Raw genomic sequence first — 25,556 nt, forward strand, 5'->3', positions numbered from 1 at the left:
ATTATTATTATTATTATTATTATTATTATTATTATTATTATTATTATTATTATTATCATCATCGTTATTATTAATAATAATAATAATAATTAATAGTAGTTGTAGCAGCAGTACTAGTATGTCTAAAATGTCTCCTTAGTTCAGAAAGGTTTTTTTCTTTTCTTTTTTCTTTTTTTTAAGTGACGCCACATGTTTCCGCATTTAAACTGAAAGGAATTTCCAGGAAATTGTTTCATTTATTAATTATCTTAATCTTTGTTTTCATTTATCGAGCTAGTTTGGGTTAAGCTGTGAAAGTAAAGTATAGAGAATATCAGTTTGAGAATGTTCTAGGAGAAATTGGTTACTTTTCGCTAATGTTTCTTAAAAATTGAAGGAACATTTCACTTGCCCACATTTTTACTTTGAAAAGAAGACAGTCTCGTGTCTCCCGGAAGTTTTTGTTTTCTCACCTGTCAGCCCGGACCAGAAACTGTGCCAGTGTCAGCTTAGTCTCTTTGTTTCATCCAAGAAACACGTCTTCTTTTTATTCCACCTTTTAATGGTGATTCTATGTGGCCACCTGATCCCTAATTAAGGACAGCATCCAACACGGTTAGTGGAAACCAGGAGAAAAAAATAATCGACTCTTGTTTCCGTTACCTAGCCTGAAGACGTTAGCCAACCTTTGCTAGCTGTTATCATCATAACAGATCGATCATTTTGATCACCTTTGTCAGAGATGTGTATAATTGTTTTTTGTGGGTCATTATTTATTGATTGTATTATTCACCATATCATTCACGCTGCATGCTACTGTAAAATTGTCCATGAGTTTGTACCGTGTTCAGTGGTCATGTAAGCTAACATCTTAGTGTTAGCATTGCACACAGACGAGATTGATTGATTATAACAGTTTTTTGTTTGTTTGTTTGTTTTTTTTCTTTCATTGCCCCTGTGGAGTACAAGGTCTCGTCCTTCCCTTAAAAACCCTGCTAGCCATTAGCTAACCTGTGTCAATGAAGGAAGTCTGACAAATGACGCCCCCTTCTCATAATATCGTAGTCACGTTTACTTTCGTTTTTAATAGTTGGTTGGGTTTGCTTTTGATCTCTCGCTTGGTTTCGTATTTTTAAGTGAGTACCCTTAAGGTTGTGGTTTTTCTTGGCATGTTTCCACGTCATGGCTTTAACATCCTGGCGATTACTTTTTTGAAGGCATTATTTCTCCGAAAGCATTGGCCCTTCAGCGTGAAACTTGGCCCCTTTGTGTTTGCTGCATCATCGTATGCTGACATCATCAACTAGCATTAGCTCCATGCTCTGCTGCCGAGCTACTCTAAACAAAAGAAGTCCAGGAGGTTGTGGGATGTAATCTCCTTTATTTTAACTTGGTCAGTTTCTTATAGCAATGAGCCAGCACCCAGGTCAGTGTAAGGTCATTTTTGTATGTTAATGGATCCAAGGCCACAGTGCTAAACCTAAGTTTACATTTATTATTACTTTCTCATGTACTTCTTTATTTATATTCTAAAGAAATGGCAACACCTATTTAAATTAAATGTAATATTCATTCAGGATTTATGATTAAGGGTTTGCATAACTTTACAGCCAGCTTTATTAATTCCATTTGTGCATATAATCAAAAATCTTCTATTTATGTCTTCTGTAAAAGGGAGATTTATGTGGAAAAAAAACTTTCTGTATATGTGTATCGGTATAGGAAAGTCAAAACTAGAAATTATAAAAATGAAGTTATTATGGTACTTGGTGTTTTATTACAGGATAGGAAGAATTATTATTAATCATTTGTTGTTGTTTTTATTGTTGTCATAGTTTTTCCCCTCTCTCTCATTTTTAAGGTCCAGCTCTATAAAAATGAATCAGAACTTTTTATGTATATATTTAGGTCTTCTCTTTGCTACAGATTAGGCCTGTGCAGGCATGGAACCCCTTTTGGATGATGACATTTGCATCCTCAAACACGAGACAGCCTACACAGCCGCCGGTGAAAGCCCTGTATCGGTGTGTGCCGGTGACGAATCTGTTGCTTCCCACTTTGCTCTGGTCACGGCCTATGAGGACATCAAGAAGAGGCTCAGAGACACGGAGCGAGAGAATACCTTGCTTAGGAAGAGGGTTAAGCAGCTGGAGGACAAGGTATGGATGTCAGTAAAAAGAAATTAAATTGTGGAAGTTAAAGTTACAAGAAGGTGATTGGTTAAGTTAATAGAGGTTTTATTGTTTTCACTTTACAACATATCAAGTGTACAGCACATGTTTGATGTCTCTCTTTTTTTCTTTTTTTTCTTTTTTTTTATCTGCTGCATCTTTTAGCCAACCAAGAGAATACCACGTACATCTAAATTAAACCAAATTGATCACTTTCTTTCTTTCTTCAATGTAGCTCTTTAGGCCAGAGGCTCCTCCATCAGAAGGCCCCCATTACGTGAATAAAGCCTTTAGTGCTTACAGAGGAATCTATATAGAGAAGGAGGACCTGCAGATGGAGCTTAATAAACTGGTGAGTTTTCATATTCAACTAAATTAAATGTGAATATTATTACAAGCTTAATGTCCAGAATATAAATAAAATATGCATAGAATAAAGAAAAATGCAAAGAAAACTAAAACATATAACTTCTACCACAGTATGAAAACTAAACCAACATCTCCACAGCTAAGATAGTTATCATATATTACTAATCCATGCTTTAGGTGATTCTAAAATAATTAAATTTTTTGAGAGATCGAGGTGATAAATAAGTTTGCATCTTACATTTTCCAAAACAGTCTTAAAATGAGGACATTTGAAATGCATGGTGCCTTTGCAATCTCCTATGACTCCATTTAATTTGCATGGTCTGCAAGGTATGTTAGAAAGCCAGATTTTTTTTTTTTTATAATAAGTTACTTCACAAATAGCTTTCATGGTTAACTTGATCAAAGGCTTTAGAGACATGGATAAAACCTAGAAAACAGGTTAGTTTTTACTTCTGTATTTATTTATCATTTTTATAGGTCATACATATACAACTCAGTTTCTTTTTTGGCCTTAATACTAAATCTGTTTTCTTTAGTTAACAGATAATCTTATAATAAACTCTTTTTATTCATTCAGAAATATTCTTTGAAGTACCTTTGAAAGGATGCTGGCTACTAAGCGTATTGATTTTAACCTTCCTCTAACTAATTATACATCCAAAGACCACAAGCACTGCTTATTTTTATTAAGTTTATATGTAATAAAGGGTGTCCTCCTCCGAGTAAAACATCTGTTTTAGTAAAGATTCAAATACTATAAAAACACAGAACAAAAAACACAACTCTGATGCACTGATTTGACTTGAAACTTAGACCTCGTTTGACCTCCTTTTCCTCCCCCTCTATCATTTGTCAGAAAAAGGAGAAGAGTGAGAGTGAGAGGCTGCTGACGGAGCAGCTTCAAACCAAAGAGTTGGAGCTGCTTCAGCTGAGAACAGAGATGGAGACCAGCCAAGGTACAGGTAGAGCACACAGACCTATTTTCTAAACTGTTTTAACCACTGAAAAGACCTCACAATTCTGTAGGAACAGTGCACATTGTTGTATGCACTAACAAATTACATATTGCACTTATATATATTTATTTAATTTGTTTTTATATGTTTGCCTTTAGAAATAATAAAAACCTTTAGATATGTGAAAGGAAGCAAAAGGAAAAAAGTAATTTTGCTGAAATGAAACATGACCTATGTACTGAATTTTTTTTGGATCACTGAAGCAAACCACCTCAGTTCGTTCCAAAGATCACAACAAGATTGATGTCAAGAGAGCCACATTATCTGCAGTTAGAAAAGCAAGTCTGAACTCTCCAAAATGGACACATTGCTCCTCCTACTAACTACATGAAAGTAGTAAACTACATTTACTAAAGCACTTACTTTTAAAGTACACGGAGAACTTTGTAAATGACTTTGACCACATTCATGCATCAGTGGAAATAATCAGCAGTAGGGATGTGATCTGTAGCACTCTGAAGCTACATTAGAAGCATTAGAAGTGTTTCGCTTAGAATATTTGAAGCTCATTTAACTGCTAACATAGTATGTTTACTCTTGTTAAAATAGTATGCAGGTATACTTACCTGGATACCTCAAATCACGTTTTAATGGCTTTTAGTGAAGTGATAACAATGCTGCATTTTGTCCTAAACATTTCTAAGAACAGCACTTAATGTCATTTTAATTTAATTGCATTTTTCTGTGTGTGTGTGTCTGTGCCCAGTGATGAAGAGCCTGAACAGCCCGCAGGACTACTGGCAGGTGGAGAGGGTCAACACCGAGGTACAGATCCACAAACTGCAGGAGGAGCTAGAGAAGGTGACGCTGGAGAACAACCGACTGCTGGAGAGAAGCATGGTGAGTGAGGGTGTGATGAAAGCAATAGGGGAAGAAGGAGAAATCATATAACAGAACACCATAAAAAAAAGTCTAAGAGTAAGTCGATATTATACAAAGAGAGGACAAGATAGAGGGATGTTAGGGTAGAGTGAGAAAAGGTAGAGCTGGGAAGGACATGCTGATGATGATGATGATAAAGACAGGGTGGGTTTGTTTGAAAGGCTGAAAGACAGCGGTAGAGAGGAGAATGAGTCTGAGTCAACATTTAACCAGAGGAGAAAAGTTTTGTTATAATCCAGAATGGAAAAATAGAACTTAAGAAAGAAAGCACCTCCACTATGTTTTGCATAACGTCTGTTTTAGGAGGAACCCCTTGGCCTTAACGGACCCAACTTGGACCAGACCTGCGATGCAAAGTTTGATGCAAGGTAAAGAGTTTAATGAATATTATTAAAGAATTGCTGACAGCTCGGTATCTACACATCCCAAAGTGGCAACTAAAATATATTTAGTGTTGAAAATATTTCTTAAAGTACAGTACTTACACGGAAGCTTGGGATGTTAATGCTCTTATGATCACATGGACACCTCATCAGTCTATGTGAATTACCTTTTCTTTTTTTTTTCTTTCTTTTAGAAACAAAGTATTTGAGCTGGAGTGTCTGCTCCTTGTCCGACTATATATCAGCATTTATTAGCTTGATATGAGTTTTTATGGCCAAATGACACATGAGAAAACTGTAACTCTTGAAGAACTAGCAGAGTTTTGTGTGACACTGCATCTTTTCTTCTGACAAACAGCAGTGACAGTGGATTGTTTTCCTGGAGGGGAAAAAAGGCCTCATGTTTTTCGTGGAGCTTTACAATTCCAGTTTAAATCCCACAAGTAAAGCACCAGGTGTTGAATAGGTGCAGAAAAGCTTCAGCCCACAGCTGCTGAGTTCAAAATGCCACCTTGACTTGGCATGCTAAAATTATGAGATTGTAAGTCTATAAAGGTTGTTTTATTACAGCTTCCTTTGTGCACTGTGCAACTGAACTTGTTTTAATTACTAGGTTGAATAGTTGAAACACATTCATCAGCCAGCTCTAGCTAAAACCAGAATGTTTTTTTGTTTTTTTTTTATTTATTGTACTTGCTCTATTTGGCCACTAGAGGAGGGTGCAGCTTAACACAACTGCATCACAGGCTTCACAAGTCTCTGATGCAGATAAGCTCAGAAGCAACAGTCATTAGTTTGAATCAGTTCTGTAGTACTTAGAGCAAATTGTCTCAAATTTCAGTCCTATGTTTAACATTTTTCTCATTTGCTTAGTTCCCTGTAAATTTGCATATCCTTGTATTGAATTATTATATTTTTATTTGTAGTTAATTGCAGTTATTTAATTTTGGCATCAGAAAAAGCTAAATTTTGCACTTTTGCATGAGATGTTTATATTAGAGTTGCAGTCCTCATAGCATCATAATTTGTACTAGTTATTTAAAGCTTTATTGGTTTTTTCATACATTATTTAAAATTAAATAACACTTAGGAAACGGCATCATTGTTAGAGTGGAGTTAGTTTAGCTTTATCTCTGATCGTCTCTGAAATGAAGTCACATTGCACCTTGATAATGTGAACTTATGCTGTGAAGTGATTACTCAACATTAGCTCAGTCAGTGATGGTGCTAAATGTGTCAGCAAAGGAACAAGACATTTAGCAGAAACAGCTATCACAAAGAGCAGCAGGCCTTTCCAAGAATATGTCAAGTGGATTTGGATTTGATTACTTATTCTAAGAAATGTCATGTAAGGTGTTATTTAAACTCTTGTTTTTATCACACAGGTTAAAAAGAATGAAAGAAAATGGGTATTTTGTTTACAGAAAACAAGACTTGTTAATTTTCATGCATGATCCTGTATGACATCTGGATGTTTCTTTCACAGCAGTCTGGTTTAAAGGAAATGTTCTGTTTGTGTGTAGGGAGAGGAGCATGCAGCAGACATACAAGGCTTTGTGCTGTGAGGTTACCCGTCTCCATTCAGAGCTGAAGCACCAAACAGGCCTGATTAGGAAACTCAGACCACTGGTCAGCGAGACGAGACCAGGTGAGACCAAACAAATGAGTCTGAGCGCAGGATCGTATCACAGTGCATTTTCAATCAAACCATCCCATGCTTTCTGAGTATGTGATGTTCATGCAGGTTACCAAGAAATCAGCATCAGATTATATTTCCAATTACATGGCAGATTATTTGATTTATGCTTTAACTGTTAATTTAAAATGTTTTGTAATTTTTTGTTTGTTTTTCATTGTTGCCCTATGTTTTTATTGTAAACTTTCAAATTTCGCTTTCAGTTAAGCTCCTTGTGCATTAAACTCACTGTATGCTTCCCAAATATTTTTCATCAAATACTCAAAACACACAAATAGAGACACACACAAATTGCAGCTTATGACAGCAGTGACAAGAAATAATAAGAATTAAGTTAATGTTCTACAATTATGTCAAAGCCGTTAAAGGGACATATTTTTTATAGCCAAGCTAAAGAAGTAAAATGCATCAACCATCTTAACTGATCTGACGTTGTAAAATGTGTTTCTTTAACCTGGCTGTCAAGTGATGTCAGATTTCTGATCTTACCTCACAGAAATCTAACATCTGGACGTTGTGTATTCTGCACTGGAACTAATGCAACTACTGCCTTTACCCAGTTAAGGGTTTGAGTTCTACTTACTATAAAAAAAAAATGCCTCCTGCTGCTCCTTGTTGCAGTTTGTATTAGTGTCAGAGGACTGTGGATATTACAACTACTCAAACACTTTGATACAGGGCATCATAAAATGGTTTATCCCTCCATTCCCTTCCTTCTGCGCTGATGTACGATGCTAGTTGTGATTACCTCTGTTGTCGAGTGTCAGAAGAGGAGGCCATGAGGTGAAAATTAGAACGAAATACGGCAAGAAAATAAATCTTGGCCTATTTATTCCGCTGAATAAGAAAGTAATCCTGTGGCTCAGATGAGGCAGATAGAGTGAAATAAGGAAAGAGGGGGAGGAGAGTGTGCTGTCTTATTTACTCAGTCATTCTGTGCATCTGTATTCTTCTAATGTCCTTCCTTTGAAATCACTTTTATTCAAATTCTAGACTCAGGAGACCATCTCATGGAAGCATAGCGAGGAAGGATGGATGGATAAATGATGTGTGGATGGAGAGGTATGGTTAAAAAAAGTGGTAGAATAGAGTCAAATTTAAACTTTTAATATTCCCCCAAGATGGGGATTTGATAGCAAAGCAATGATGTGTGTGTGAGATTATGACATCTGGCTGTTGCATGGATATGCTCTCTGAAAAAAGAGTGGCTTTGTTTATGCTGGGAGGTTTTTAGTTTGGATATTAACTGATTCACATGCAGATATTTACATGGTGCAGTTTTCATTCTGCAATATGCGGCTCTCTTGTCAGGCTTTACTCCACTGCACAGTTTTTACACACTTAGGTCAAAAGGCTCGCTGTGTTATTAAGTACAGAGCTGCTATAACAGAAGCAAATAAAAAAACCTTTTCTAGCTTTGAGAAAAAAGAAAAAGTAGGTGGTTTTATGCATGCTAGAATTGTATCATTGAAATTACACTTATCAATGTGTTTTAATACATGTGTTGTTCCAACTCTGAATGAAAACATAATCTTAAAAAGACTATCTCCTCCCAAGAACAGTAATATAAAAATAAGGTTTTACAAAGCCAAAAAAAAAAAATCTAGTCTTGATGTGACTTTAAGGTGAGTAACAAAACAACATATTACAGTGGCATTTTATAAACAAAACATGAGTCAAAATGCAGAGGCGATGTGTGGAAAAACTAAATACATACATATTGCTTTCTTAAGAATGAAGAGGATTAGAAGCAACAAGATGTCGCTAATCAATATTGAAGTATTCTACCTTTAAATGTCAAGCCATCTGTCAGACAGCTGAAATCTATCAGTACATTAAAAAAGCATGTTTGATATAGAAAAGAATCAAGGTTTTGCAGTGGTCCACTTAAGTCTAGATTACAGTCTAACTGACATGGTGTAGCAGAGCCTTAAGAGAGCTGTGCATAAACTAATGATCACAAACCTCAATGAACTAAATCATCACTTAAAAGAAGGGGGAGTAGACCAAAATTCCTCCAAAACAATGTGAGCGACTGATAACATGATATAGAAACAATTAGTTAATCCTGCAAAAAGTGGATCTACAATAAGCCAAGTCATTATCTTTACTTAGTATTTCACATTTCTTCTGCATTTTGGTCTTAATTTAACGCTATAAACAAATTTGTAGCTTCGACTTACCAGATATGCAGTATGTTTGACTGAAAGCTTTATTTTTGCAGTGGCAGAACTGTATCATTACAATGACATATGTAGCTCAAATATGTGTAGCTCGAACTAGTGGTCAAAATGTTTAAGGCCTGTGGAACCAGTGCTGGAACTGATTACAGGTATTTGTAAATCCACTTCCATTTTTGATCATCTTTAACTCTGATCTCAACTTCTGTCCTCTCCCCACCTCTCTGTCTGCTTCCAGCTGCCTCCACTGTTCCTGTTCAGTGTCTGGACGACGTGGAAAAGAACAACAACCTTCCAGTTCCTCGGGCATCAGTGCCTCGTCCCCCTAGTGCCCCCCCACTCCCCTCATGCTCTGGCCGCCCCTGCCCCCCAGTCAGTGGTCCATTAGGCACCTTGCTGCCAGACAGCCTGAGGGAGGACTGCTGGTACAACGGACCCTGGCCCTCTCAGAGCTGCACAGGAGAGGTGCTTCTCGGGAGTGATACCTGCTCCGTTGTGCTGCCCCCACCTCCCCTCAACCAGGCCTCTCTGGATGACAGCTCACGCTCCTTCCCCAGCCCCCCGAAGCCCAGCGATGCCATGTTCTGGGAGGGACACTCCACTGCATCCAACTCCTCATCCTCAATGGGAAACTGCAGTCCCAGGAGCCCTCCTAATGCAGAATGGGTCAGGCCTTATTAAGATAAAGTTGAATGAGAGAAGCAATGAGTAATAACTGGGTGGAAAAGTAACCAATGGAGGAATGGATGAACTCTCCAACTCTGCCACATAGCTACCACCTAACCTGCCTTAAGCTGTCCACTCAAAGTGGACTAGACCGGACCTGCTAGTTGTGGGAACTGATCAAGGCCAGAAAAGGCCTAGTCGAGGTAAAGACCATCAACTCATTTATTTATCCTCTCTGCACACCGCATCGGTGAACATATATGACTTTGCAGAGGCTGGGATATACTTGCTGTGAATGCAAACATACAGGTCAGCGTTCTGCTATGTTTGTATATATACTCGCTACAAACAACGGAAGCATGACGCAGCCAAAATGCTCAAGACTGGACATCGCTGCAAGGGGCAGTGCACAGTACTTGGTCTCTGAAATTGTAAAAGGTGAATCTACTGGTCACCTTGTATTGCTGGGGCATCAACCCCCAACACGCTTCCAGTTTGTTGCCAACTGTTACGGCACAAGTGTTTATTACTTTGCAGTGGGGAGGAAAAATCATACAGATTTCGGTAGGTCTTCAAAACTATCTGCCATTGTGTTTACTTTGGACCTTTCGTGCTCATGCTCTTGCTTGCAGGAGCGCCTCTGGCGTTCCAGTCAATAATGCAACTAGCGCAAGCGACAAGTTACCTCACGTCAACGTGAGCGGCCTACGTGCCAAACAATTGCTAGGAATGCATGGCAGCCACGATACGTACACGGATGCGTCGCTAACAGCAAGTATAACCCAGCCCTAATGACAAACCCTCAGCAGAATAAATCATCTCTCCATGTGTATGTGCCCTTGTATGCACATGCATAAGTGTGTACAAGCATGCATACAAGCAGATTATTTCGATGTGTGACTGTATGTATTATCAAACAGTGTGCCTGTGTATGCAGATCAGTGTGTGGGCCTCTTTCTCCTGCCTGTATCTGCATCTCATCTTAATAAACCTAAGAGGGCTCAAAGAGGCCTCCTTCTCCATGTACTGTGGCCACTGATCACTAAGAGGCACAGCATTGTAGTGGAATTTGTATAACTGTACCTCCTTAATGCAAGTCTCTTTACATTGGATCAGTGTAAAGTATAACGAGTATGTAGCCCCATGTTTGTCCCATGATCATGTGCTGAAGATGTCTACGTCTGAGGACTTGATATGGTTTTAGACTTTGATGGAGACAGACAACATCTGGATAATTGTATACTTTTATTCCAGATTTCAACAACTACTACGTTACATCAAAGTTCTTTTCCCCATAAAATTTTTTGTGATGAACCCCTTACCGCATCACCTTGGAGATTTTTATTTTATTTAATTGAAGCAAATATAACAATCTAAAAATGTATTCCTCTTTGGAAAATCTTGGGCCTTTTTAATCAATTCCATGACTCAAACGAGCTTCCTAAAACCTGCCTGTTCTCACATATTCCGATTTCTGAGACCTACAGTTGTCTGTTGTGTTCTTTTCTCAGCTTTGCATGGTTGGATACTTACTTGGACATCTAAATCGGAAGCGCTTATGGAACAGAACCCATACACTCCCCTTTTTCTTTTAAACTTGACTAAGTTGGGATGAGATTTGTGGATATTTTCAGAAATAGTGTACCTAAACTCAACTGTGCTGGTGTTTATCTTGCTGTAAACTGAAGAAAGAAGTTTGAGGTGTTTTCATTTGGTTGTCAAATAAAGGATGTACAAATGCATATATGTGGGAATATAAGAGAAACAGAATGTTCATATCTGTATAAATGTATATGGCGGGCTTCAGTACTTCATCCAGTGTGGTTTTGCACTTTTTTTTTTTCCTCTTTGCTCCACTGACACCTGAACTTCTGATGGAGCCATCTGTGATGGTAAGACAATAATGTTCTCCTTTTAAGAAATGTGATTTGAAAAATTGGTGCACAAAGCACAAAAGCCCATGGTTGTTTTAAAATATTTTTTTTAATCTTTTGCAATTTTCTTTATTTGATTTCATAGCCTTTATTTCTTAATCTTTAAAAATGTTATTTTACAGCAGTGGTTTCATACTTCTGTAAACAATTTGCAAACCAAAATGCAATGTACAGTAGATATGGATTATATTTTAGACTTACTGCACTTCAGACTGTTTGTAAATATGAAATAAATGACTGAAATGTACCAACTGTGTGCAGCCTTGGGTCTAATCCTCTCTGCAGGCACTAGCATGTCCATCACAAGGCTGGAACAATGCATTTATTAATAAGTTCATTATAAAACTCTAATTTCTGGTTTGAGTAATTGAAAATGCTTCCAATGTCACGCTTCGGTTTCTCTTTGACCACAAAGATTTACCTCTTGACAACAATGGGGGCCAGGAAAACAGCTAAAGGAAGGTTGCGGTGAGAATTGAGGGGTGGAGGTGTTGGGTCAGAGGAACGACACAAATAGCCACCCTTCCTCTGTAGGCAGTGGAAGAGGCAACTATGTGATGTCAATGTGGGTGATACAACATTTTAGGTGATGGATGAGGTGGTGCGATTTCCTCTGACCGCAACTGACTCTTTTCCATTTAGTGTTTTTCTCCTAATTTGGTTTCAGCTGTATATTTGTGTTTCTTAACCCTTTTTGCACTTTATATTTTTCAGAGATTCTTGGCATAAAACTCAGAAAAATTAAAACTTTATTTTGTCAGCCTATTATCTTCACACAAGTCATCGAAGTGATTTTGGGTGCAGGATCAGCAGAAGCCATCTCTGAGGCTTGTTTATATGGGGGATCACAGCACATGAATTTGGTTTTCAGGCCTGTCTGATGCATACTGATTCTTCACAATCCCTAATTCATTTTAATAGTAGACGTACTGTAGATAACAGAGGAATTGCTCTCAACTTCATACAGGGGGTTGTTTTCTTGTTGAATTGAAGAAACTACTCCACACAGTCTTCCACAAAGTGATGCACCCCCCCACTACCCCCACTTTAAAAGGCCCGAACTTCTCAGCAACTTCTCTTTTTATATTAAATCGTGTTACTGACTGATGCCAATTTAAGCAAGCCGTTGCAGGGCGTTCCACCAGTTTTTCAGCATTTTAGTAGTGTTGGTTCAACGAGAAAGGGGGAAAAAGAACAAGGTAAGAAATGCTCATAATGTCATGTGAAATTGAAGATATTGTCCTGTTGGTATGGTCTGAGTTTAAAGCTTCCTACCAAAGGTCAAACACCAAAGAAGGCAACTAATGTGGAAAAAGCTTAATAATTTAATCTATTTTCTGAAATAATCTGCAGCAGTTCTGATATAATTAATTAAATAAAATACAGTTAGAACCTTTATTGTGTTTTTATTCTTTAACAGCTACTAAACTAGTCACACAGTCGTTTCCTGGGTAGAAAATCAGATGCATCATTTCTAAATCTTTCTCAAATTTGCATTAAGTCTATGGGGAAAAACATCATAGTGACTTCTTTCAGCTGCACGTGCTCTCATTGCAAACACAAAAACCACATGAAAAAGTTGTTCCTCAATTTAACTCTGCACAACATCAAAACCAAGGTGCTCACCTCTTCTGAAGAAGCTTCAGGAATGGCAATCAGTCCTGCTATGACTACACTGCTGATTCAGTAAAGTAAGGGGAAATCATTTTGATACAACACCTATGGCAGGTTGATGTTTTGCACATGGACTCAACATTAAAAGGGCATTGTTTTGATTATTGATCACTTCTGTGTATCAAAATGCAGTCATGCCTTTCACATTTTTAAATAAAACATACAGACTTGATGCTTTATGAGTAATAAATGTGGCAAAAGTGCCATTATGTATTTTGATGAGCTGCACACCCTAAAAGACACTAGGTTATGATGTTGCTTATTACATGCTGGTCGGAAGTTTCTGTTTCCTGTTCTTGGCCGGGATCCCTGTCTTCTCGAATTCCAGTTTCTCTTGAATGTATTGCTTCTTACACTCTTCAAAAAACAAAGGATCCTGGTAGCTGGTAAAAACAGAAAGTAAAGTATCATCACTCTGACAGCAGTTGTATTGATGTGAGATGACTGAGACTTGACAAACAACAGTTATGGAGTGCAAGCAATAATGGAAGAGAGTAGGCAAACCCAAATAAAAGCTATTGGTGGAGTAGCATATGGTGTAATAACACCTTGTCGTGCATGTGCTGTGTTGCAGCAACACGTGCAAAATACTCACTGTTGCGTCAGACATTCCTTCAGGGCTGAATTTTCCTCTCGACACTTAAATGGCATTAAAAAACCTGATTCCTTACAGCAGTGGGTGAAAGCTGAACAAAGAGAGGATGAGAGAGGAGTAAGCCAAAAAGAAGGTTAGACTCACACATTAATAAAGAAGTAGTGATCAATGCGATGCTTGAATAAAGGTGCAAGCACATGCTACAATCAAAACAGAACAGGCGTCATCACAAGAAGAAACTTAGTCATGTTAGGCTGTCTCTCAGAGTAAAACCCATATTTTCAATCCTCTCCAGTAGGTTAGCAAACACCTTGTCTTTACAAAATCATTTCTGTTCCATTTCACTATGTCTGTATGTATGGGAGGCATTTAGCCAATACATTTTACCGATAAAAAAAATAAAAACATCCTGCGTGACTGTCCTGTTTCGTGCATTGTAGTTCTATGTAATAAATTGGAGCACAACTTTGAGAAATTGAGGTAGACACTAAACATGGTGACTGTAGCTTCAGACATGGAAGTAAAGCACCTCTGCAAAGATGCATCAGCAACCCTGTCACAGCTAGTGACGTACACCATGTTAAATGTGTGAGGTCCTCATTGCAAACAAGGTGCTGAAAACCGAGTCTTCACCTTGTTAGCAAGTTCTTTCTCGAGGCTTTAATTAAAACCACTGCAGTCATATGTCCTCTCAAAACAGCTGATATAATTACCTTTATGAGTGCCATTAGTATGGTTATCACACAGACACTGTCATCAAGATGCAGATGTCAAGAAAAGTTACGGCAAAACCAATTTAGAGAAGCAGAGGAGTGCAACTAATCTAATCAACCAGCGCCTCATCCCGGTCCCATGGTGCCAATAGAGGTTGCAGAGGGCTGGATCACACAGCAGCAGCTCCAGCAGGGAAAATGTGAGATTCGTTTAATGGCAGAAGTGGCTGCTCCAACGTTAAGTGTGATGCCACTTTGACTTGAGGCTGTTTGGTGTGCCATTTCAGATGAATAAGTGTAACGTGGCAGTTAGTGTAAAGCAGAAGCAAGAGGCCTGACTATTTAGGGAGATATGCAACTTAAGAGGTGAAAAAAAAAAAATATAAAACCACTTATTTATCATATAAAGTTGGAGATTTTAAGAGGGATTTCTAAATTTCTAAAAAAATATCCTACATTGACTTTAAATAAGAAAAATTAAATTTGCCGCAAAATTAACTTTTTACCCCCTTAATAGACTGCATTTTGCAATTCATAAATTAGTATAACTAATTATATATATATATATATATATGCTAAGATCTCGCTCTCGCCAAGCGTAGGGCCATGTTACAGGAAAATGGGAACATACAAAAAAAAAAAAAAAATCGATCTCCAAGTTTTATTAATCAATATTGAATTTATTTAATTTGAAATCGATTTTTTTTTAACCAGGCTCAAACTGGTTGTGAAAAGTGTAAATATGAAAGAAGTGGTTAATCATGCATGCAGGTCGTTTTGTCTCTGGAAGGAGAGCTGACATGAATCACTACTGTAATTGGAAAATTATCTCAAGTAAAACTACAAAGACGATTTGTTCAAGTTGGCTGCACTTGTCTGAACAACAAAGCTCTCCATACACAACTTTGGGGTGCGTACAGGCTTATGTGCAGCAACATAACACAGGAAAACATACTTGATTGTGTTTTTCACTTTTCTTTGTAAAACTAGCCAAGACACACATGTATGGGCCCAGTGCAGACAAAAACATGAGAGGGCGGAGGATGTAGGTGTGAAAATGAGTGGGACGAGAAGCTTGTTATGTGAGGGGGGTTTCCACTATGCGCACAGCCACTGTCTGTCCCATCACCTCAGGTTGCATGTGCACTGTCTCCTCAAGTGAGCAGCACACAGGCTGCCATCAGATTTCTAAAAACCACATGACTTAGTCACTATCTGGCTGTTGCGTCGCTGCAGTCGAGAGGGCACATGATAGCAAACCTGTGGCGACTGTTCCCAGGCAGATCAAGTGGCAACTGCTCTAAATTCAAAGAATATAAGAGGACTTGGGAGGCAGGTGCAGACAACACAAAAAATGTTAAAAGTTCAACAAACAACAAAAAGAAAGAATATTTTATAGAAGGGAAAGATCACAAGCTAAACTGCTGGAGTGATGAAATATAACAGCATCATACTGTGTGAAGCTATAATTTCTCAAATGCCCATAAAACTTTGCTTCAGTGTTTCCAAAAAAAAGGGAAAAAAAAGACATTTCTGAGCTTTATTACTAAGTTAAAATTTCCCATTTTCTGTTTGATTGTCTGGGTTAAATATTCAATTGTGGAGGCTCAAACAAAATGAGGATTAACAGATTATTAAAAGTTTTTAAGCATAATTCTAGTGGACCGAGCCTGACTGAGAGAACAAATCATACACAAAATAACCTTTAGAAACTTTAGACCAGGGGTGTCCTAAGTCAGCCCTCAAGAGCCGCTGCCCTGCAGGTTTTGGATGTCATTTGTTCCAGCACACCTGAATCAGATTAACTGGTCAACAGGGTTGGGCAGCACATGACAGCAAACCATTGAGGAGAGCTATTTCATTTGAATCAGGTGTGATGGGGCAGGGAAACATCTCAAACCTGCAGGACTGTGGACCTCAAGGGCCAGAGCTAAACAAAACGTAACAAAAAAAAACAAAACATTTTTTTGGGGGGGTATCTACCATTTATTACCATGTGATTTATTAAAAATGTTAAAAAACAGGATTTTGAGCCAAGTTTATACCATAAATTGAAGCAAAATGTCTCAGAAACTGTATGTAACAAATATGTCACGTCAGGCTCTTATGGGTTAAACATGTCAGTTTCACATGATCATAAAACCAAATAGATATGGTGGTTGGCAATATTTTCAAGTGAATCTTGACTGTTATCACAACTGAATATTCAGAGGTAAAAATATCTAAATTGATCAAAGTGGGGGACTTAAATTATTACATCACACTTCAGTGTCATGTTAACAGACAGACTCAATCACAGTTTGTTTGTCCCCTTTTCCTTTCATTAAAAAGTCATATTTATGGAAATGCAAGGAACAGATTTTTATATTTATATATTTTCTGGGATGAATATGGCAAATATAAATTTCTAATAGAAAAAAAAAACACAATTGGAGTAAACATGTCCATAAAGTATGCCGTTTTAACAGAAAACAATTAACCTGCTGGAATAACTGCAGCTGTGCTCTTTCAAGAATTTGTTAATTTCTTGTAGTTCTATTAATTATGTAAGCAATTGTCCACGTTACACCCTACATACAGTACCTCTGCATAACAGTAGTGTTTGATGTGCTTCCTCCTCACAGATTTTTTTTGCATTTTATTAAATGTATTGTAAATAGTAATTTGGACAAGCTCTGAGGTATGAAAACCAACTCCTAGTTGGGAAGCACTGGTGTATGACAGCTTTTATATGAGGAGACAGCAAACAATGACATTAATTAACTTTTTTGTACATCTAACCAACACGGTTTTGTTTTTTGTTTCAACCAGTGTTTTTACTGTCTAATCTTTCTCATGATGAATGACACTGATGTTGGAAAAATGAGAGAACTGTAGAAAATAATGGATCAAGATGGGGCATTAACTTGTTTCCAGTCACAGTCCGACTATGATTCCACTGGTCTTCCCGTCCTCCAGTCAGATCTTGTGGCTAGTAGACTCACATCTCTATAAATCAAGTTGGAAGACTTCTGCAGGTGGATATGAACAGGCCCCTGATCATCACTAAACCATCCACAATCTAGAGCACATATGTCAAACTGGTCCAGCAAAGGGCCGTGTGGCTGCAGGTTTTTGTTCCAACCAAGCAGCAGCACACCAGATTTGACTGATTCAATCAACTGATCTCAGTCTTCAGACAGCTGATTGGTCAAACTGTGTGCTCTTGGCTGGCTGGAACAAAAACCTGCAGCCACACGGCCCTTTGCTGGACCAGTTTGACATGCCTGATCTAGAGGATCCTACAAACAGACTTCTAAAGGTTATGGTAGTGCAGACTTAAAAAGAACTTCAGTGCTTATAAGAAGTGGGAAAAAGTTCCTTCACCCAGAATGCACATGATGCCACATGTATTTTTTCATGTGCCAAATGTTTGAGTGAAAAACATCATACCAATGAAGATTAATTTTTAAATTTGACTTAGTAGAGACTGGGTACAGATAACAGGTTAGTCTCACACTCACACATACCTTCAACTTTGTCTGCACAGCGCTCCTTAGCTTTCTCCCTCATCATCTTAGGAATCAATACATCCTTCTCCACATGCCTCAGATAACTTTCCTCTGGTGTTAGATAGAAAAAGGAAAAACAAACACACCTCCATCATGGTTAGCTTTTCAGCTCACTTTAAGCCACGAGAGAGACAAGCAGTGACTTGATATTGAATTCATCCATGAAGCCAGCTCAACATAATTAGAGTAAAACTATCAAATTAATATTGGAGCATACTTTAATGTTTTCGACACTTTATTCGTTTATGAATAATTACTCCCAAGATAAAAACAAACATTACTCAGCTAATGTTGACATGGCTACACGAAATTTCCCATATACAGAGCAACCTAACGTGTACCGTATACATAACAAAAATTAGCATTCTAAAGAAGGCTAGGCATTAATATGAGTAGAAATGTATTAATACCTGTGTTTGTCGCTTCCATTGTGATGTAGCTTCTTAAAACATTACAAAATTAAACCAATGTGACCTAGCTCACGAACACTCAAAACACTTCCGCTGACGTAGTGATATGGCTTTAAAAACTACAAATCCCACAGGCACACGAAGCACAGCCCGTGACTGATTACACAGGCTTGGCCCAGTGGTCCCAAACCGCCCCCTACACACTACCCCCTCTCTCCACAGTGTCGCTCCCAATGGAGTCGTACTCACAGCTGTGGAGGGCACTTAAATTGGAGGGGGAGGGCATAAATAAGATGGGCAGAAATGGGATGCCCTCTTTCCCACTCCCGGGAAAGCACTCGTCGCCATGGCAACACAAAGACGCCCCGAATTTCTTTTTTATTGAAACGGCCAAAGTATAAATTGCGGAGTCAGGGGCCTCGTTTTCCCTAAAAAGTCATAAATTAAGCAACCATTACAACGACAGAGTCTACATTATACTTCAAATACTTTAATGATTCCACAAGTCTTTCAATCTTTCTATTGTTATTCTGAATTATAACTTATTTTATTTTCATTATTTCGCAGTTTTCTTGATTAAATTTATCTATCGCACCAATATATATGTTTTGCTTTTTGTTTTTGTTTGTTTTGATTCATGAATCCCCAATGTTGTATTTTTGCACTTTTAACGCTGTATTTAACTTTCACCTGTATTATTATTATTATTATTAGGGTCCGAACCATACGAAGTATGGAAGGACCCTATTTTTCCTGAAATTTTTATTATTAGGGTCCGAGCCATACGAAGTATGGCAAGGCCCTATTGTTCCTGAAATGTTTATTCTCCTTCTCCTCCTCCTAAGCGCTTCGACCCCAAATTTGACCCCCTAAACACCCATGAAAAGTTGTGAAACTTGGCACACACATCAAGCCCCGTGAAAATCGCGATATTCTACGGTCTGCATACACTTCAATGCAAAATTGGCTCAACAGCGCCCCCTACACACCCCAAAAATCCCCAAATGAATGGGGTCCCGAACGTCTACTTCAACGTAGGAAGACGAAACTCGGCACACACGTCTAACACACCAAGCTGACCAAAAAAGTCAATTGAACACCTGTTGCCATGGCAACGGTGTGCCCGCCATCTTGGCGTGTGTTTCTATTTTTTGGCCTTTTTTTGCACTTTACACACATCATATTTGAACGAACTAGTCTGAGGGGATTTGTGCGATTGACTCCAAACTTGGTGGGAAGCTTCCTGCCAAGTTGGGGACCAAACGCTATTCAAATCTTTCTAATAGCAGAAAGCATGTCACCGTGGCAACCGACCGAAAAACGCCTTCTCGCCATGAAACACGCTTTGGTCATATCTCCATAGAAATAGATGGGATCTTCACCAAAGTTCACAGTATTCATACCTGTCACACCCCAAGTCCAGCAAAGAAGTCAATCGAACTGCTGTTGCCATGACAACGGCGTGCCCGCCATCTTGGATTTCACTGCTATTTGAACGAACTAGTCGGAGGCGATTCGTGTCACCGACTCCATACTTGGTGGGAACCTTCCTGACAAGTTGGGGACCAAACGCTATTCAAATCTTTCTAATAGGAGAAAGCGTGTTACCGTGGCAACCGACGGAAAATGACCTCGCCAAGAAACACGGTTTGCTCATATCTCCATAGGAATACATGGGAACTGCACCAAACTTGACAGGATTCCTACAGGTTGGGTCCTTAACGCATTACACCACCTGTTGCCATGGCAACCGACGGAAAATGACCTTCTCGCCATGAAACACGGTTTGCTCATATCTCCATAGGAATACACGGTAACTGCACCAGACTTGACAGGATTCCTACAGCTTGGATCCTTAACGCATTACACCACCTGTTGCTATGGCAACCGACGGAAAATGACCTCGCCATGACACACGGTTTGCTCATATCTCCATAGAAATACATGGGACCTGCACCAAAGTTCACAGTATTCATACCTGTGACAACCCAACACCAGCAAAGAAGTCAATCGAACACCTGTTGCCATGGCAACGGGATGCCCGCCATCTTGGAATTCATTGCCTTTTGAACGAACTAGTCTCTGGGGATTTGTGCTACCGACTCCAAACTTGGTGAGAAGCTTCCTGACAAGTTGGGGACCAAACGCTATTCAAATCTTTCTAATAGCAGAAAGCATGTTACCGTGGCAACCAACGGAAAAACGCCTTCTCGCCATGAAACACGGTTTGCTCATATCTCCGTAGGAATACATGGGAACTGCACCAAACTTCACAGGAGTCATACAGGTTGGGTCCTTAACGCATTACACCACCTGTTGTCATGGCGACATCGGGTGGCGGGGTCCAGGCCGCTCGGACCCGATGGATGCCGCTTGCGGCTTTAATTAGGGTCCGAGCCATACGAAGTATGGCAGGGCCCTATTGTTCCTGAAATGTTTATTCTTCTAAGCGTTTCGACGCCAAATTTGACCCCCTAAACCCCCATGAAAAGTTGTGAAACTTGGCACACACGTCAAGCCCGGCGTAACTCGGATATTATAAGGTCCGCATACTTTTCAATGCAAAATTGGCTCAACAGCGCCACCTAGACTCCCCAAAAATACCCCAATGAATGGGTTCCCGAACATCTACTTCGACGTAGGAAGACGAAACTCGGCACACATGTGTAACACCCCGAGTCGAGCAAAAAAGTCAATCTAACACCTGTTGCCATGGCAACGGGGTGCCCGCCATCTTGGCGTGTGCTGCCATTTTTTTGCCATTTTTCCCACTTTACACACATCGTATTTGAACGAACTAGTCTGAGGGGATTCGTGCGATTGACTCCAAACTTGGTGGGAAGCTTCCTGACAAGTTGGGGACCAAACGCTCCTCAAATCTTTCTAATAGCAGAAAGCGTGTTACCGTGGCAACCGACGGAAAAACGCCTTCTCGCCATGAAACACAGTTTGCTCATATCGCCATGGAAATACGTGGGATCTGCACCAAACTTGACAGGATTCATACTTGTTAGTTCCTTAACGCATTACAGCACCTGTTGTCATGGCAAGATCGGGTGGCGGGGTCCAGGACGCTCGGACCCGATGGATGCCGCTTGCGGCTTTAATTAGGGTCCGAGCCATACGAAGTATGGAAGGACCCTATTGTGGTTGTAATGTTTATTAGGGTCCGAGCCATACGAAGTATGGCAAGGCCCTATTGTTCCTGAAATGTTTATTTTTCTCGTTCTAAGCACATCGACGCCAAATTTGACCCCCTAAACGCCCATGAAAAGTTGTGAAACTTGGCACACACGTCAAGCCCGGCGAAAATTTCGATATTCTAAGGTCCGCATACACTTCAATTAGAAAGTGGCTCAACAGCGCCACCTAGACACCCCAAAAATACCCCAATCAATGGGGTCCAAAAAGTCTACTTCGACGTAGGAAGACAAAACTCGGCACACACGTGTAACACCCCGAGTCAAGCAAAAAAGTCAATCTAACACCTGTTGCCATGACAACGGGGTGCCCGCCATCTTGGCGTGTGCGGCCATTTTTTTCCCATTTTTTGCACTTTACACACATCGTATTTGAACGAACTAGTCTGAGGGGATTCGTGCGACTGACTCCAAACTTGGTGGGAAGCTTCCTGACAAGTTGGGGACCAAACGCTCCTCAAATCTTTCTAATAGCAGGAAACGTGTTACCGTGGCAACCGACGGAAAAACGCCTTCTCGCCATGAAACACGGTTTGCTCATATCTCCATAGAAATACGTGGGATCCGCACCAAACTTGACAGTATTCATACTTGTGACAACCCAAGTCCAGCATTGATGTCAATACAACACCTGTTGCCATGGCAACGCACTGCCCGCCATCTTGGATTTCATTGCCATTTTAACGAACTAGTCTGAGGGGATTTGTGCGACTGACTCCAAACTTGGTGGGAAGCTTCCTGACAAGTTGGGGACCAAACGCTCCTCAAATCTTTCTAATAGGTAAAAGCGTGTTACCGTGGCAACCCACGGAAAAAGCCTTCTCGCCATGAAACACGGTTTGCTCAAATCTCCATAGAAATACGTGGGATCTGCACCAAACTTCACAGGATTCATACGTGTTACACCCCAAGTCCAGCAAAGAAGTCAATTGAACACCTGTTGCTATGGCAACGGAGTGGCCGCCATCTTGGATTTCACTGCCAGTTGAATGAACTAGTCTGAGGGGATTCGTGCGATTGACTCCAAACTTGGTGGGAAGCTTCCTTACAAGTTGGGGATCAAACGCTCCTCAAATCTTTCTAATAGGAAGAAGCGTGTAACCGTGGCAACCGACGGAAGAATGCCCTCGCCATGAAACACGGTTTGCTTATATCTCCATAGGAATATGTGGGATCTGCACCAAACTTGACAGGATTCATACTTGTGACACCCCAAGTCCAGCATTGATGTCAATAGAACACCTGTTGCCATGGCAACGGACTGCCCGCCATCTTGGATTTCACTGTCATTTGAACGAACTAGTCTGAGTGGATTCGTGCGACTGACTCCAAACTTGGTGGGAACCTTCCTGACAAGTTGGGGACCAAATGCTCCTCAAATCTTTCTAATAGGAGAAAGCGTGTAACCGTGGCAACCGACGGAAAAAGCCTTCTCGCCATGAAACACGGTTTGCTCATATCTCCACAGGAATAAATGGGAACTGCACCAAACTTGGCAGGATTCATACACCTTGGGTCCTGAACGCGTTACACCACCTGTTGTCATGGCGACATCGGGTGGCGGGGTCCAGGCCGCTCGGACCCGATGGATGCCGCTTGCGGCTTTATTCTCCTTCTCCTCCTAAGCATTTCGACGCCAAATTTGACCCCCTAAACACCCATGAAAAGTTGTGAAACTTGGCACACACGTCAAGCCCGGCGAAAATCGGATATTATAAGGTCCGCATACTATTCAATGCAAAATTGGCTCAACAGCGCCACCTACAGTCAACAAAAATCACCACATGAATGGGGCCCAGGAAGTCTACTTCAACGTAGGAAGACGAAACTCGGCACACACGTGTACCACCCCGTGTTGACCAAAAAACTCAATGTAACACCTGTCGCCATGGCAACGGGGTGCCCGCCATCTTGGCGTGTGCGGCCATTTTTTTGCCATTTTTCCCACTTTACACACATCGTATTTGAACGAACTAGTCTGAGGGGATTCGTGCGATTGACTCCAAACTTGGTGGGAAGCTTCCTGACAAGTTGGGGACCAAACGTTCCTCAAATCTTTCTAATAGCAGAAAGCGTGTTACCGTGGCAACCGACGGCATATGACCTTCTCGCCATGAAACACGGTTTGGTCATATCTCCACAGAAATACATGGGATCTCCACCAAACTTGACAGTATTCATACGTGTGACACCCCAAGTCCAGCAAAGAAGTCAATCAAACACCTGTTGCCATGGCAACGGGGTGGCCGCCATCTTGGATCTCATTGCCATTTGAACGAACTAGTCTGAGGGGAATGGTCCGACTGACTCCAAACTCGGTGGGGACCTTCCTGACAAGTTGGGGACCAAACGCTCCTCAAATCTTTCTAATAGCAGAAAGGGTGTTACCGTGGCAACCGATGGAAAAAGACCTCGCCATTAAACACGGTTTGCTCATATCTCCACAGAAATAGATGGGATCTGCACCAAAGTTCACAGTATTCATACCTGTGACACCCCAAGTCCAGCAAAGAAGTCAATCGAACACCTGTTGCCATGGCAACAGGGAGGCCGCCATCTTGGATTTCATTTCCATTTGAACGAACTAGTCTGAGGGGATTCGTGCGACTGACTCCAAACTTGGTGGGGACCTTCCTGACAAGTTGGAGACCAAACGCTCCTCAAATCTCTCTAATAGGAAAAAGCGTGTTACCGTGGCAACCCACGGAAAAAGCCTTCTCGCCATGAAACACAGTTTGCTTATATCTCCATAGAAATACATGAGATCTGCACCAAACTTGCCAGTATTCATACGTGTGACACCCCAAGTCCAGCAAAGAAGTCATTCGAACACCTGTTGCCATGGCAACCTACGGAAGATGACCTTCTCGCCATGAAACACGGTTTGCTCATATCTCCATAGAAATACATGGGATCTGCACCAAACTTGACAGTATTCATACGTGTCACACCCCAAGTCCAGCAAAGAAGTCAATCAAACACCTGTTGCCATGGCAACGGGGTGGCCACCATCTTGGATTTCACTGCCATTTGAACGATCTAGTCTGAGGGGATTCGTGCGACAGACTCCAAACTTGGTGGGAAGCTTCCTGACAAGTTGGGGACCAAACGCTCCTCAAATCTTTCTAATAGCAGAAAGGGTGTTACCGTGGAAACGGATGGAAAAAGACCTCGCCATTAAACACGATTTGCTCATATCTCCACAGAAATAGATGGGATCTGCACCAAACTTGACAGTATTCATACCTGTGACACCCCAAGTCCAGCAAAGAAGTCAATCAAACACCTCTTGCCATGGCAACAGGGAGGCCGCCATCTTGGATTTCATTTCCATTTGAACGAACTAGTCCGAGGGGATTCGTGCGACTGACTCCAAACTTGGTGGGGACCTTCCTGACAAGTTGGAGACCAAACGCTCCTCAAATCTCTCTAATAGGAAAAAGCGTGTTACCGTGGCAACCCACGGAAAAAGCCTTCTCGCCACGAAACACGGTTTGCTTATATCTCCATAGAAATACATGAGATCTGCACCAAACTTGCCAGTATTCATACGTGTGACACCCCAAGTCCAGCAAAGAAGTCATTCGAACACCTGTTGCCATGGCAACCTACGGAAGATGACCTTCTCGCCATGAAACACGGTTTGCTCATATCTCCATAGAAATACATGGGATCTGCACCAAACTTGACAGTATTCATACGTGTCACACCCCAAGTCCAGCAAAGAAGTCAATCAAACACCTGTTGCCATGGAAACGGGGTGGCCACCATCTTGGATTTCACTGCCATTTGAATGAACTAGTCTGAGGGGATTCGTGCGACAGACTCCAAACTTGGTGGGAAGCTTCCTGACAAGTTGGGGACCAAATGCTCCTCAAATCTTTCTAATAGCAGAAAGCGTGTTCCCGTGGCAACCGACGGAATATGACCTTCTCGCCATGAAACACGGTTTGCTCATATCTCCACAGGAATAAATGGGAACTGCACCAAACTTGACAGGATTCATATACGTTGGGTCCTTAAAGCATTACACCACCTGTTGTCATGGCGACATCGGGTGGCGGGGTCCAGGCAGCTCGGACCCGATGGATGCCGCTTGCGGCTTTAATTGTTATTATTATTATTATAATTATA

At 40.5% G+C, this 25,556-nt stretch overlaps 2 protein-coding genes across 4 annotated transcripts; one reads left to right on the top strand and one right to left on the bottom strand.

Moving 5' to 3' along the window:
• Positions 1 to 315: 315 nt before the first annotated feature.
• Positions 316 to 11,526, top strand: azi2 (5-azacytidine induced 2). Of its 3 annotated transcripts, none has more exons than XM_041987508.1 (8): positions 316 to 594; positions 1,888 to 2,138; positions 2,386 to 2,502; positions 3,379 to 3,484; positions 4,245 to 4,378; positions 4,724 to 4,788; positions 6,327 to 6,451; positions 8,918 to 11,526. In XM_041987508.1, exons 2-8 carry the CDS (start codon positions 1,923 to 1,925, stop codon positions 9,358 to 9,360), a joined length of 1,206 nt encoding a protein of 401 aa, XP_041843442.1. In that variant the 5' UTR covers positions 316 to 594; positions 1,888 to 1,922; the 3' UTR covers positions 9,361 to 11,526. The 3 variants fall into 3 exon arrangements, with proteins under 3 accessions (XP_041843442.1, XP_041843443.1, XP_041843444.1); XM_041987509.1 differs by having other exon boundaries at positions 1,906 to 2,138; XM_041987510.1 differs by having other exon boundaries at positions 318 to 594; positions 3,379 to 3,478.
• Positions 11,527 to 12,586: 1,060 nt separating this feature from the next.
• cmc1 (C-x(9)-C motif containing 1) lies at positions 12,587 to 18,364 on the bottom strand. The gene is made up of 4 exons (XM_041987512.1): positions 18,223 to 18,364; positions 17,771 to 17,863; positions 13,549 to 13,639; positions 12,587 to 13,336 (listed from the first exon to the last, which is right to left on the bottom strand). The coding sequence occupies exons 1-4, from the start codon at positions 18,239 to 18,241 to the stop codon at positions 13,216 to 13,218; spliced, it is 324 nt and encodes a 107-aa protein (XP_041843446.1). The 5' UTR covers positions 18,242 to 18,364; the 3' UTR covers positions 12,587 to 13,215.
• Between the last annotated feature and the right edge of the window lie 7,192 nt (positions 18,365 to 25,556).

This window comes from Melanotaenia boesemani, chromosome 6 (assembly GCF_017639745.1).
Source record: "Melanotaenia boesemani isolate fMelBoe1 chromosome 6, fMelBoe1.pri, whole genome shotgun sequence".
In the NCBI taxonomy this organism is placed as follows: Eukaryota; Metazoa; Chordata; class Actinopteri; order Atheriniformes; family Melanotaeniidae; genus Melanotaenia; species Melanotaenia boesemani.

Excerpts from the sequence above, each read along its gene's own strand:
- azi2 (XM_041987508.1), top strand. The coding sequence starts at position 1,923 with ATGGAACCCCTTTTGGATGATGACATTTGCATCCTCAAACACGAGACA. Across the intron at positions 2,139-2,385 it reads TTAAGCAGCTGGAGGACAAG|CTCTTTAGGCCAGAGGCTCC; the intron begins GTATGGATGTCA and ends TCTTCAATGTAG. Across the intron at positions 6,452-8,917 it reads GGTCAGCGAGACGAGACCAG|CTGCCTCCACTGTTCCTGTT; the intron begins GTGAGACCAAAC and ends GTCTGCTTCCAG.
- cmc1 (XM_041987512.1), bottom strand. Across the intron at positions 13,640-17,770 it reads CTGTGCAGACAAAGTTGAAG|CTTTCACCCACTGCTGTAAG; the intron begins GTATGTGTGAGT and ends CTCTTTGTTCAG. Across the intron at positions 13,337-13,548 it reads AAGGAATGTCTGACGCAACA|CTACCAGGATCCTTTGTTTT; the intron begins GTGAGTATTTTG and ends TGTTTTTACCAG.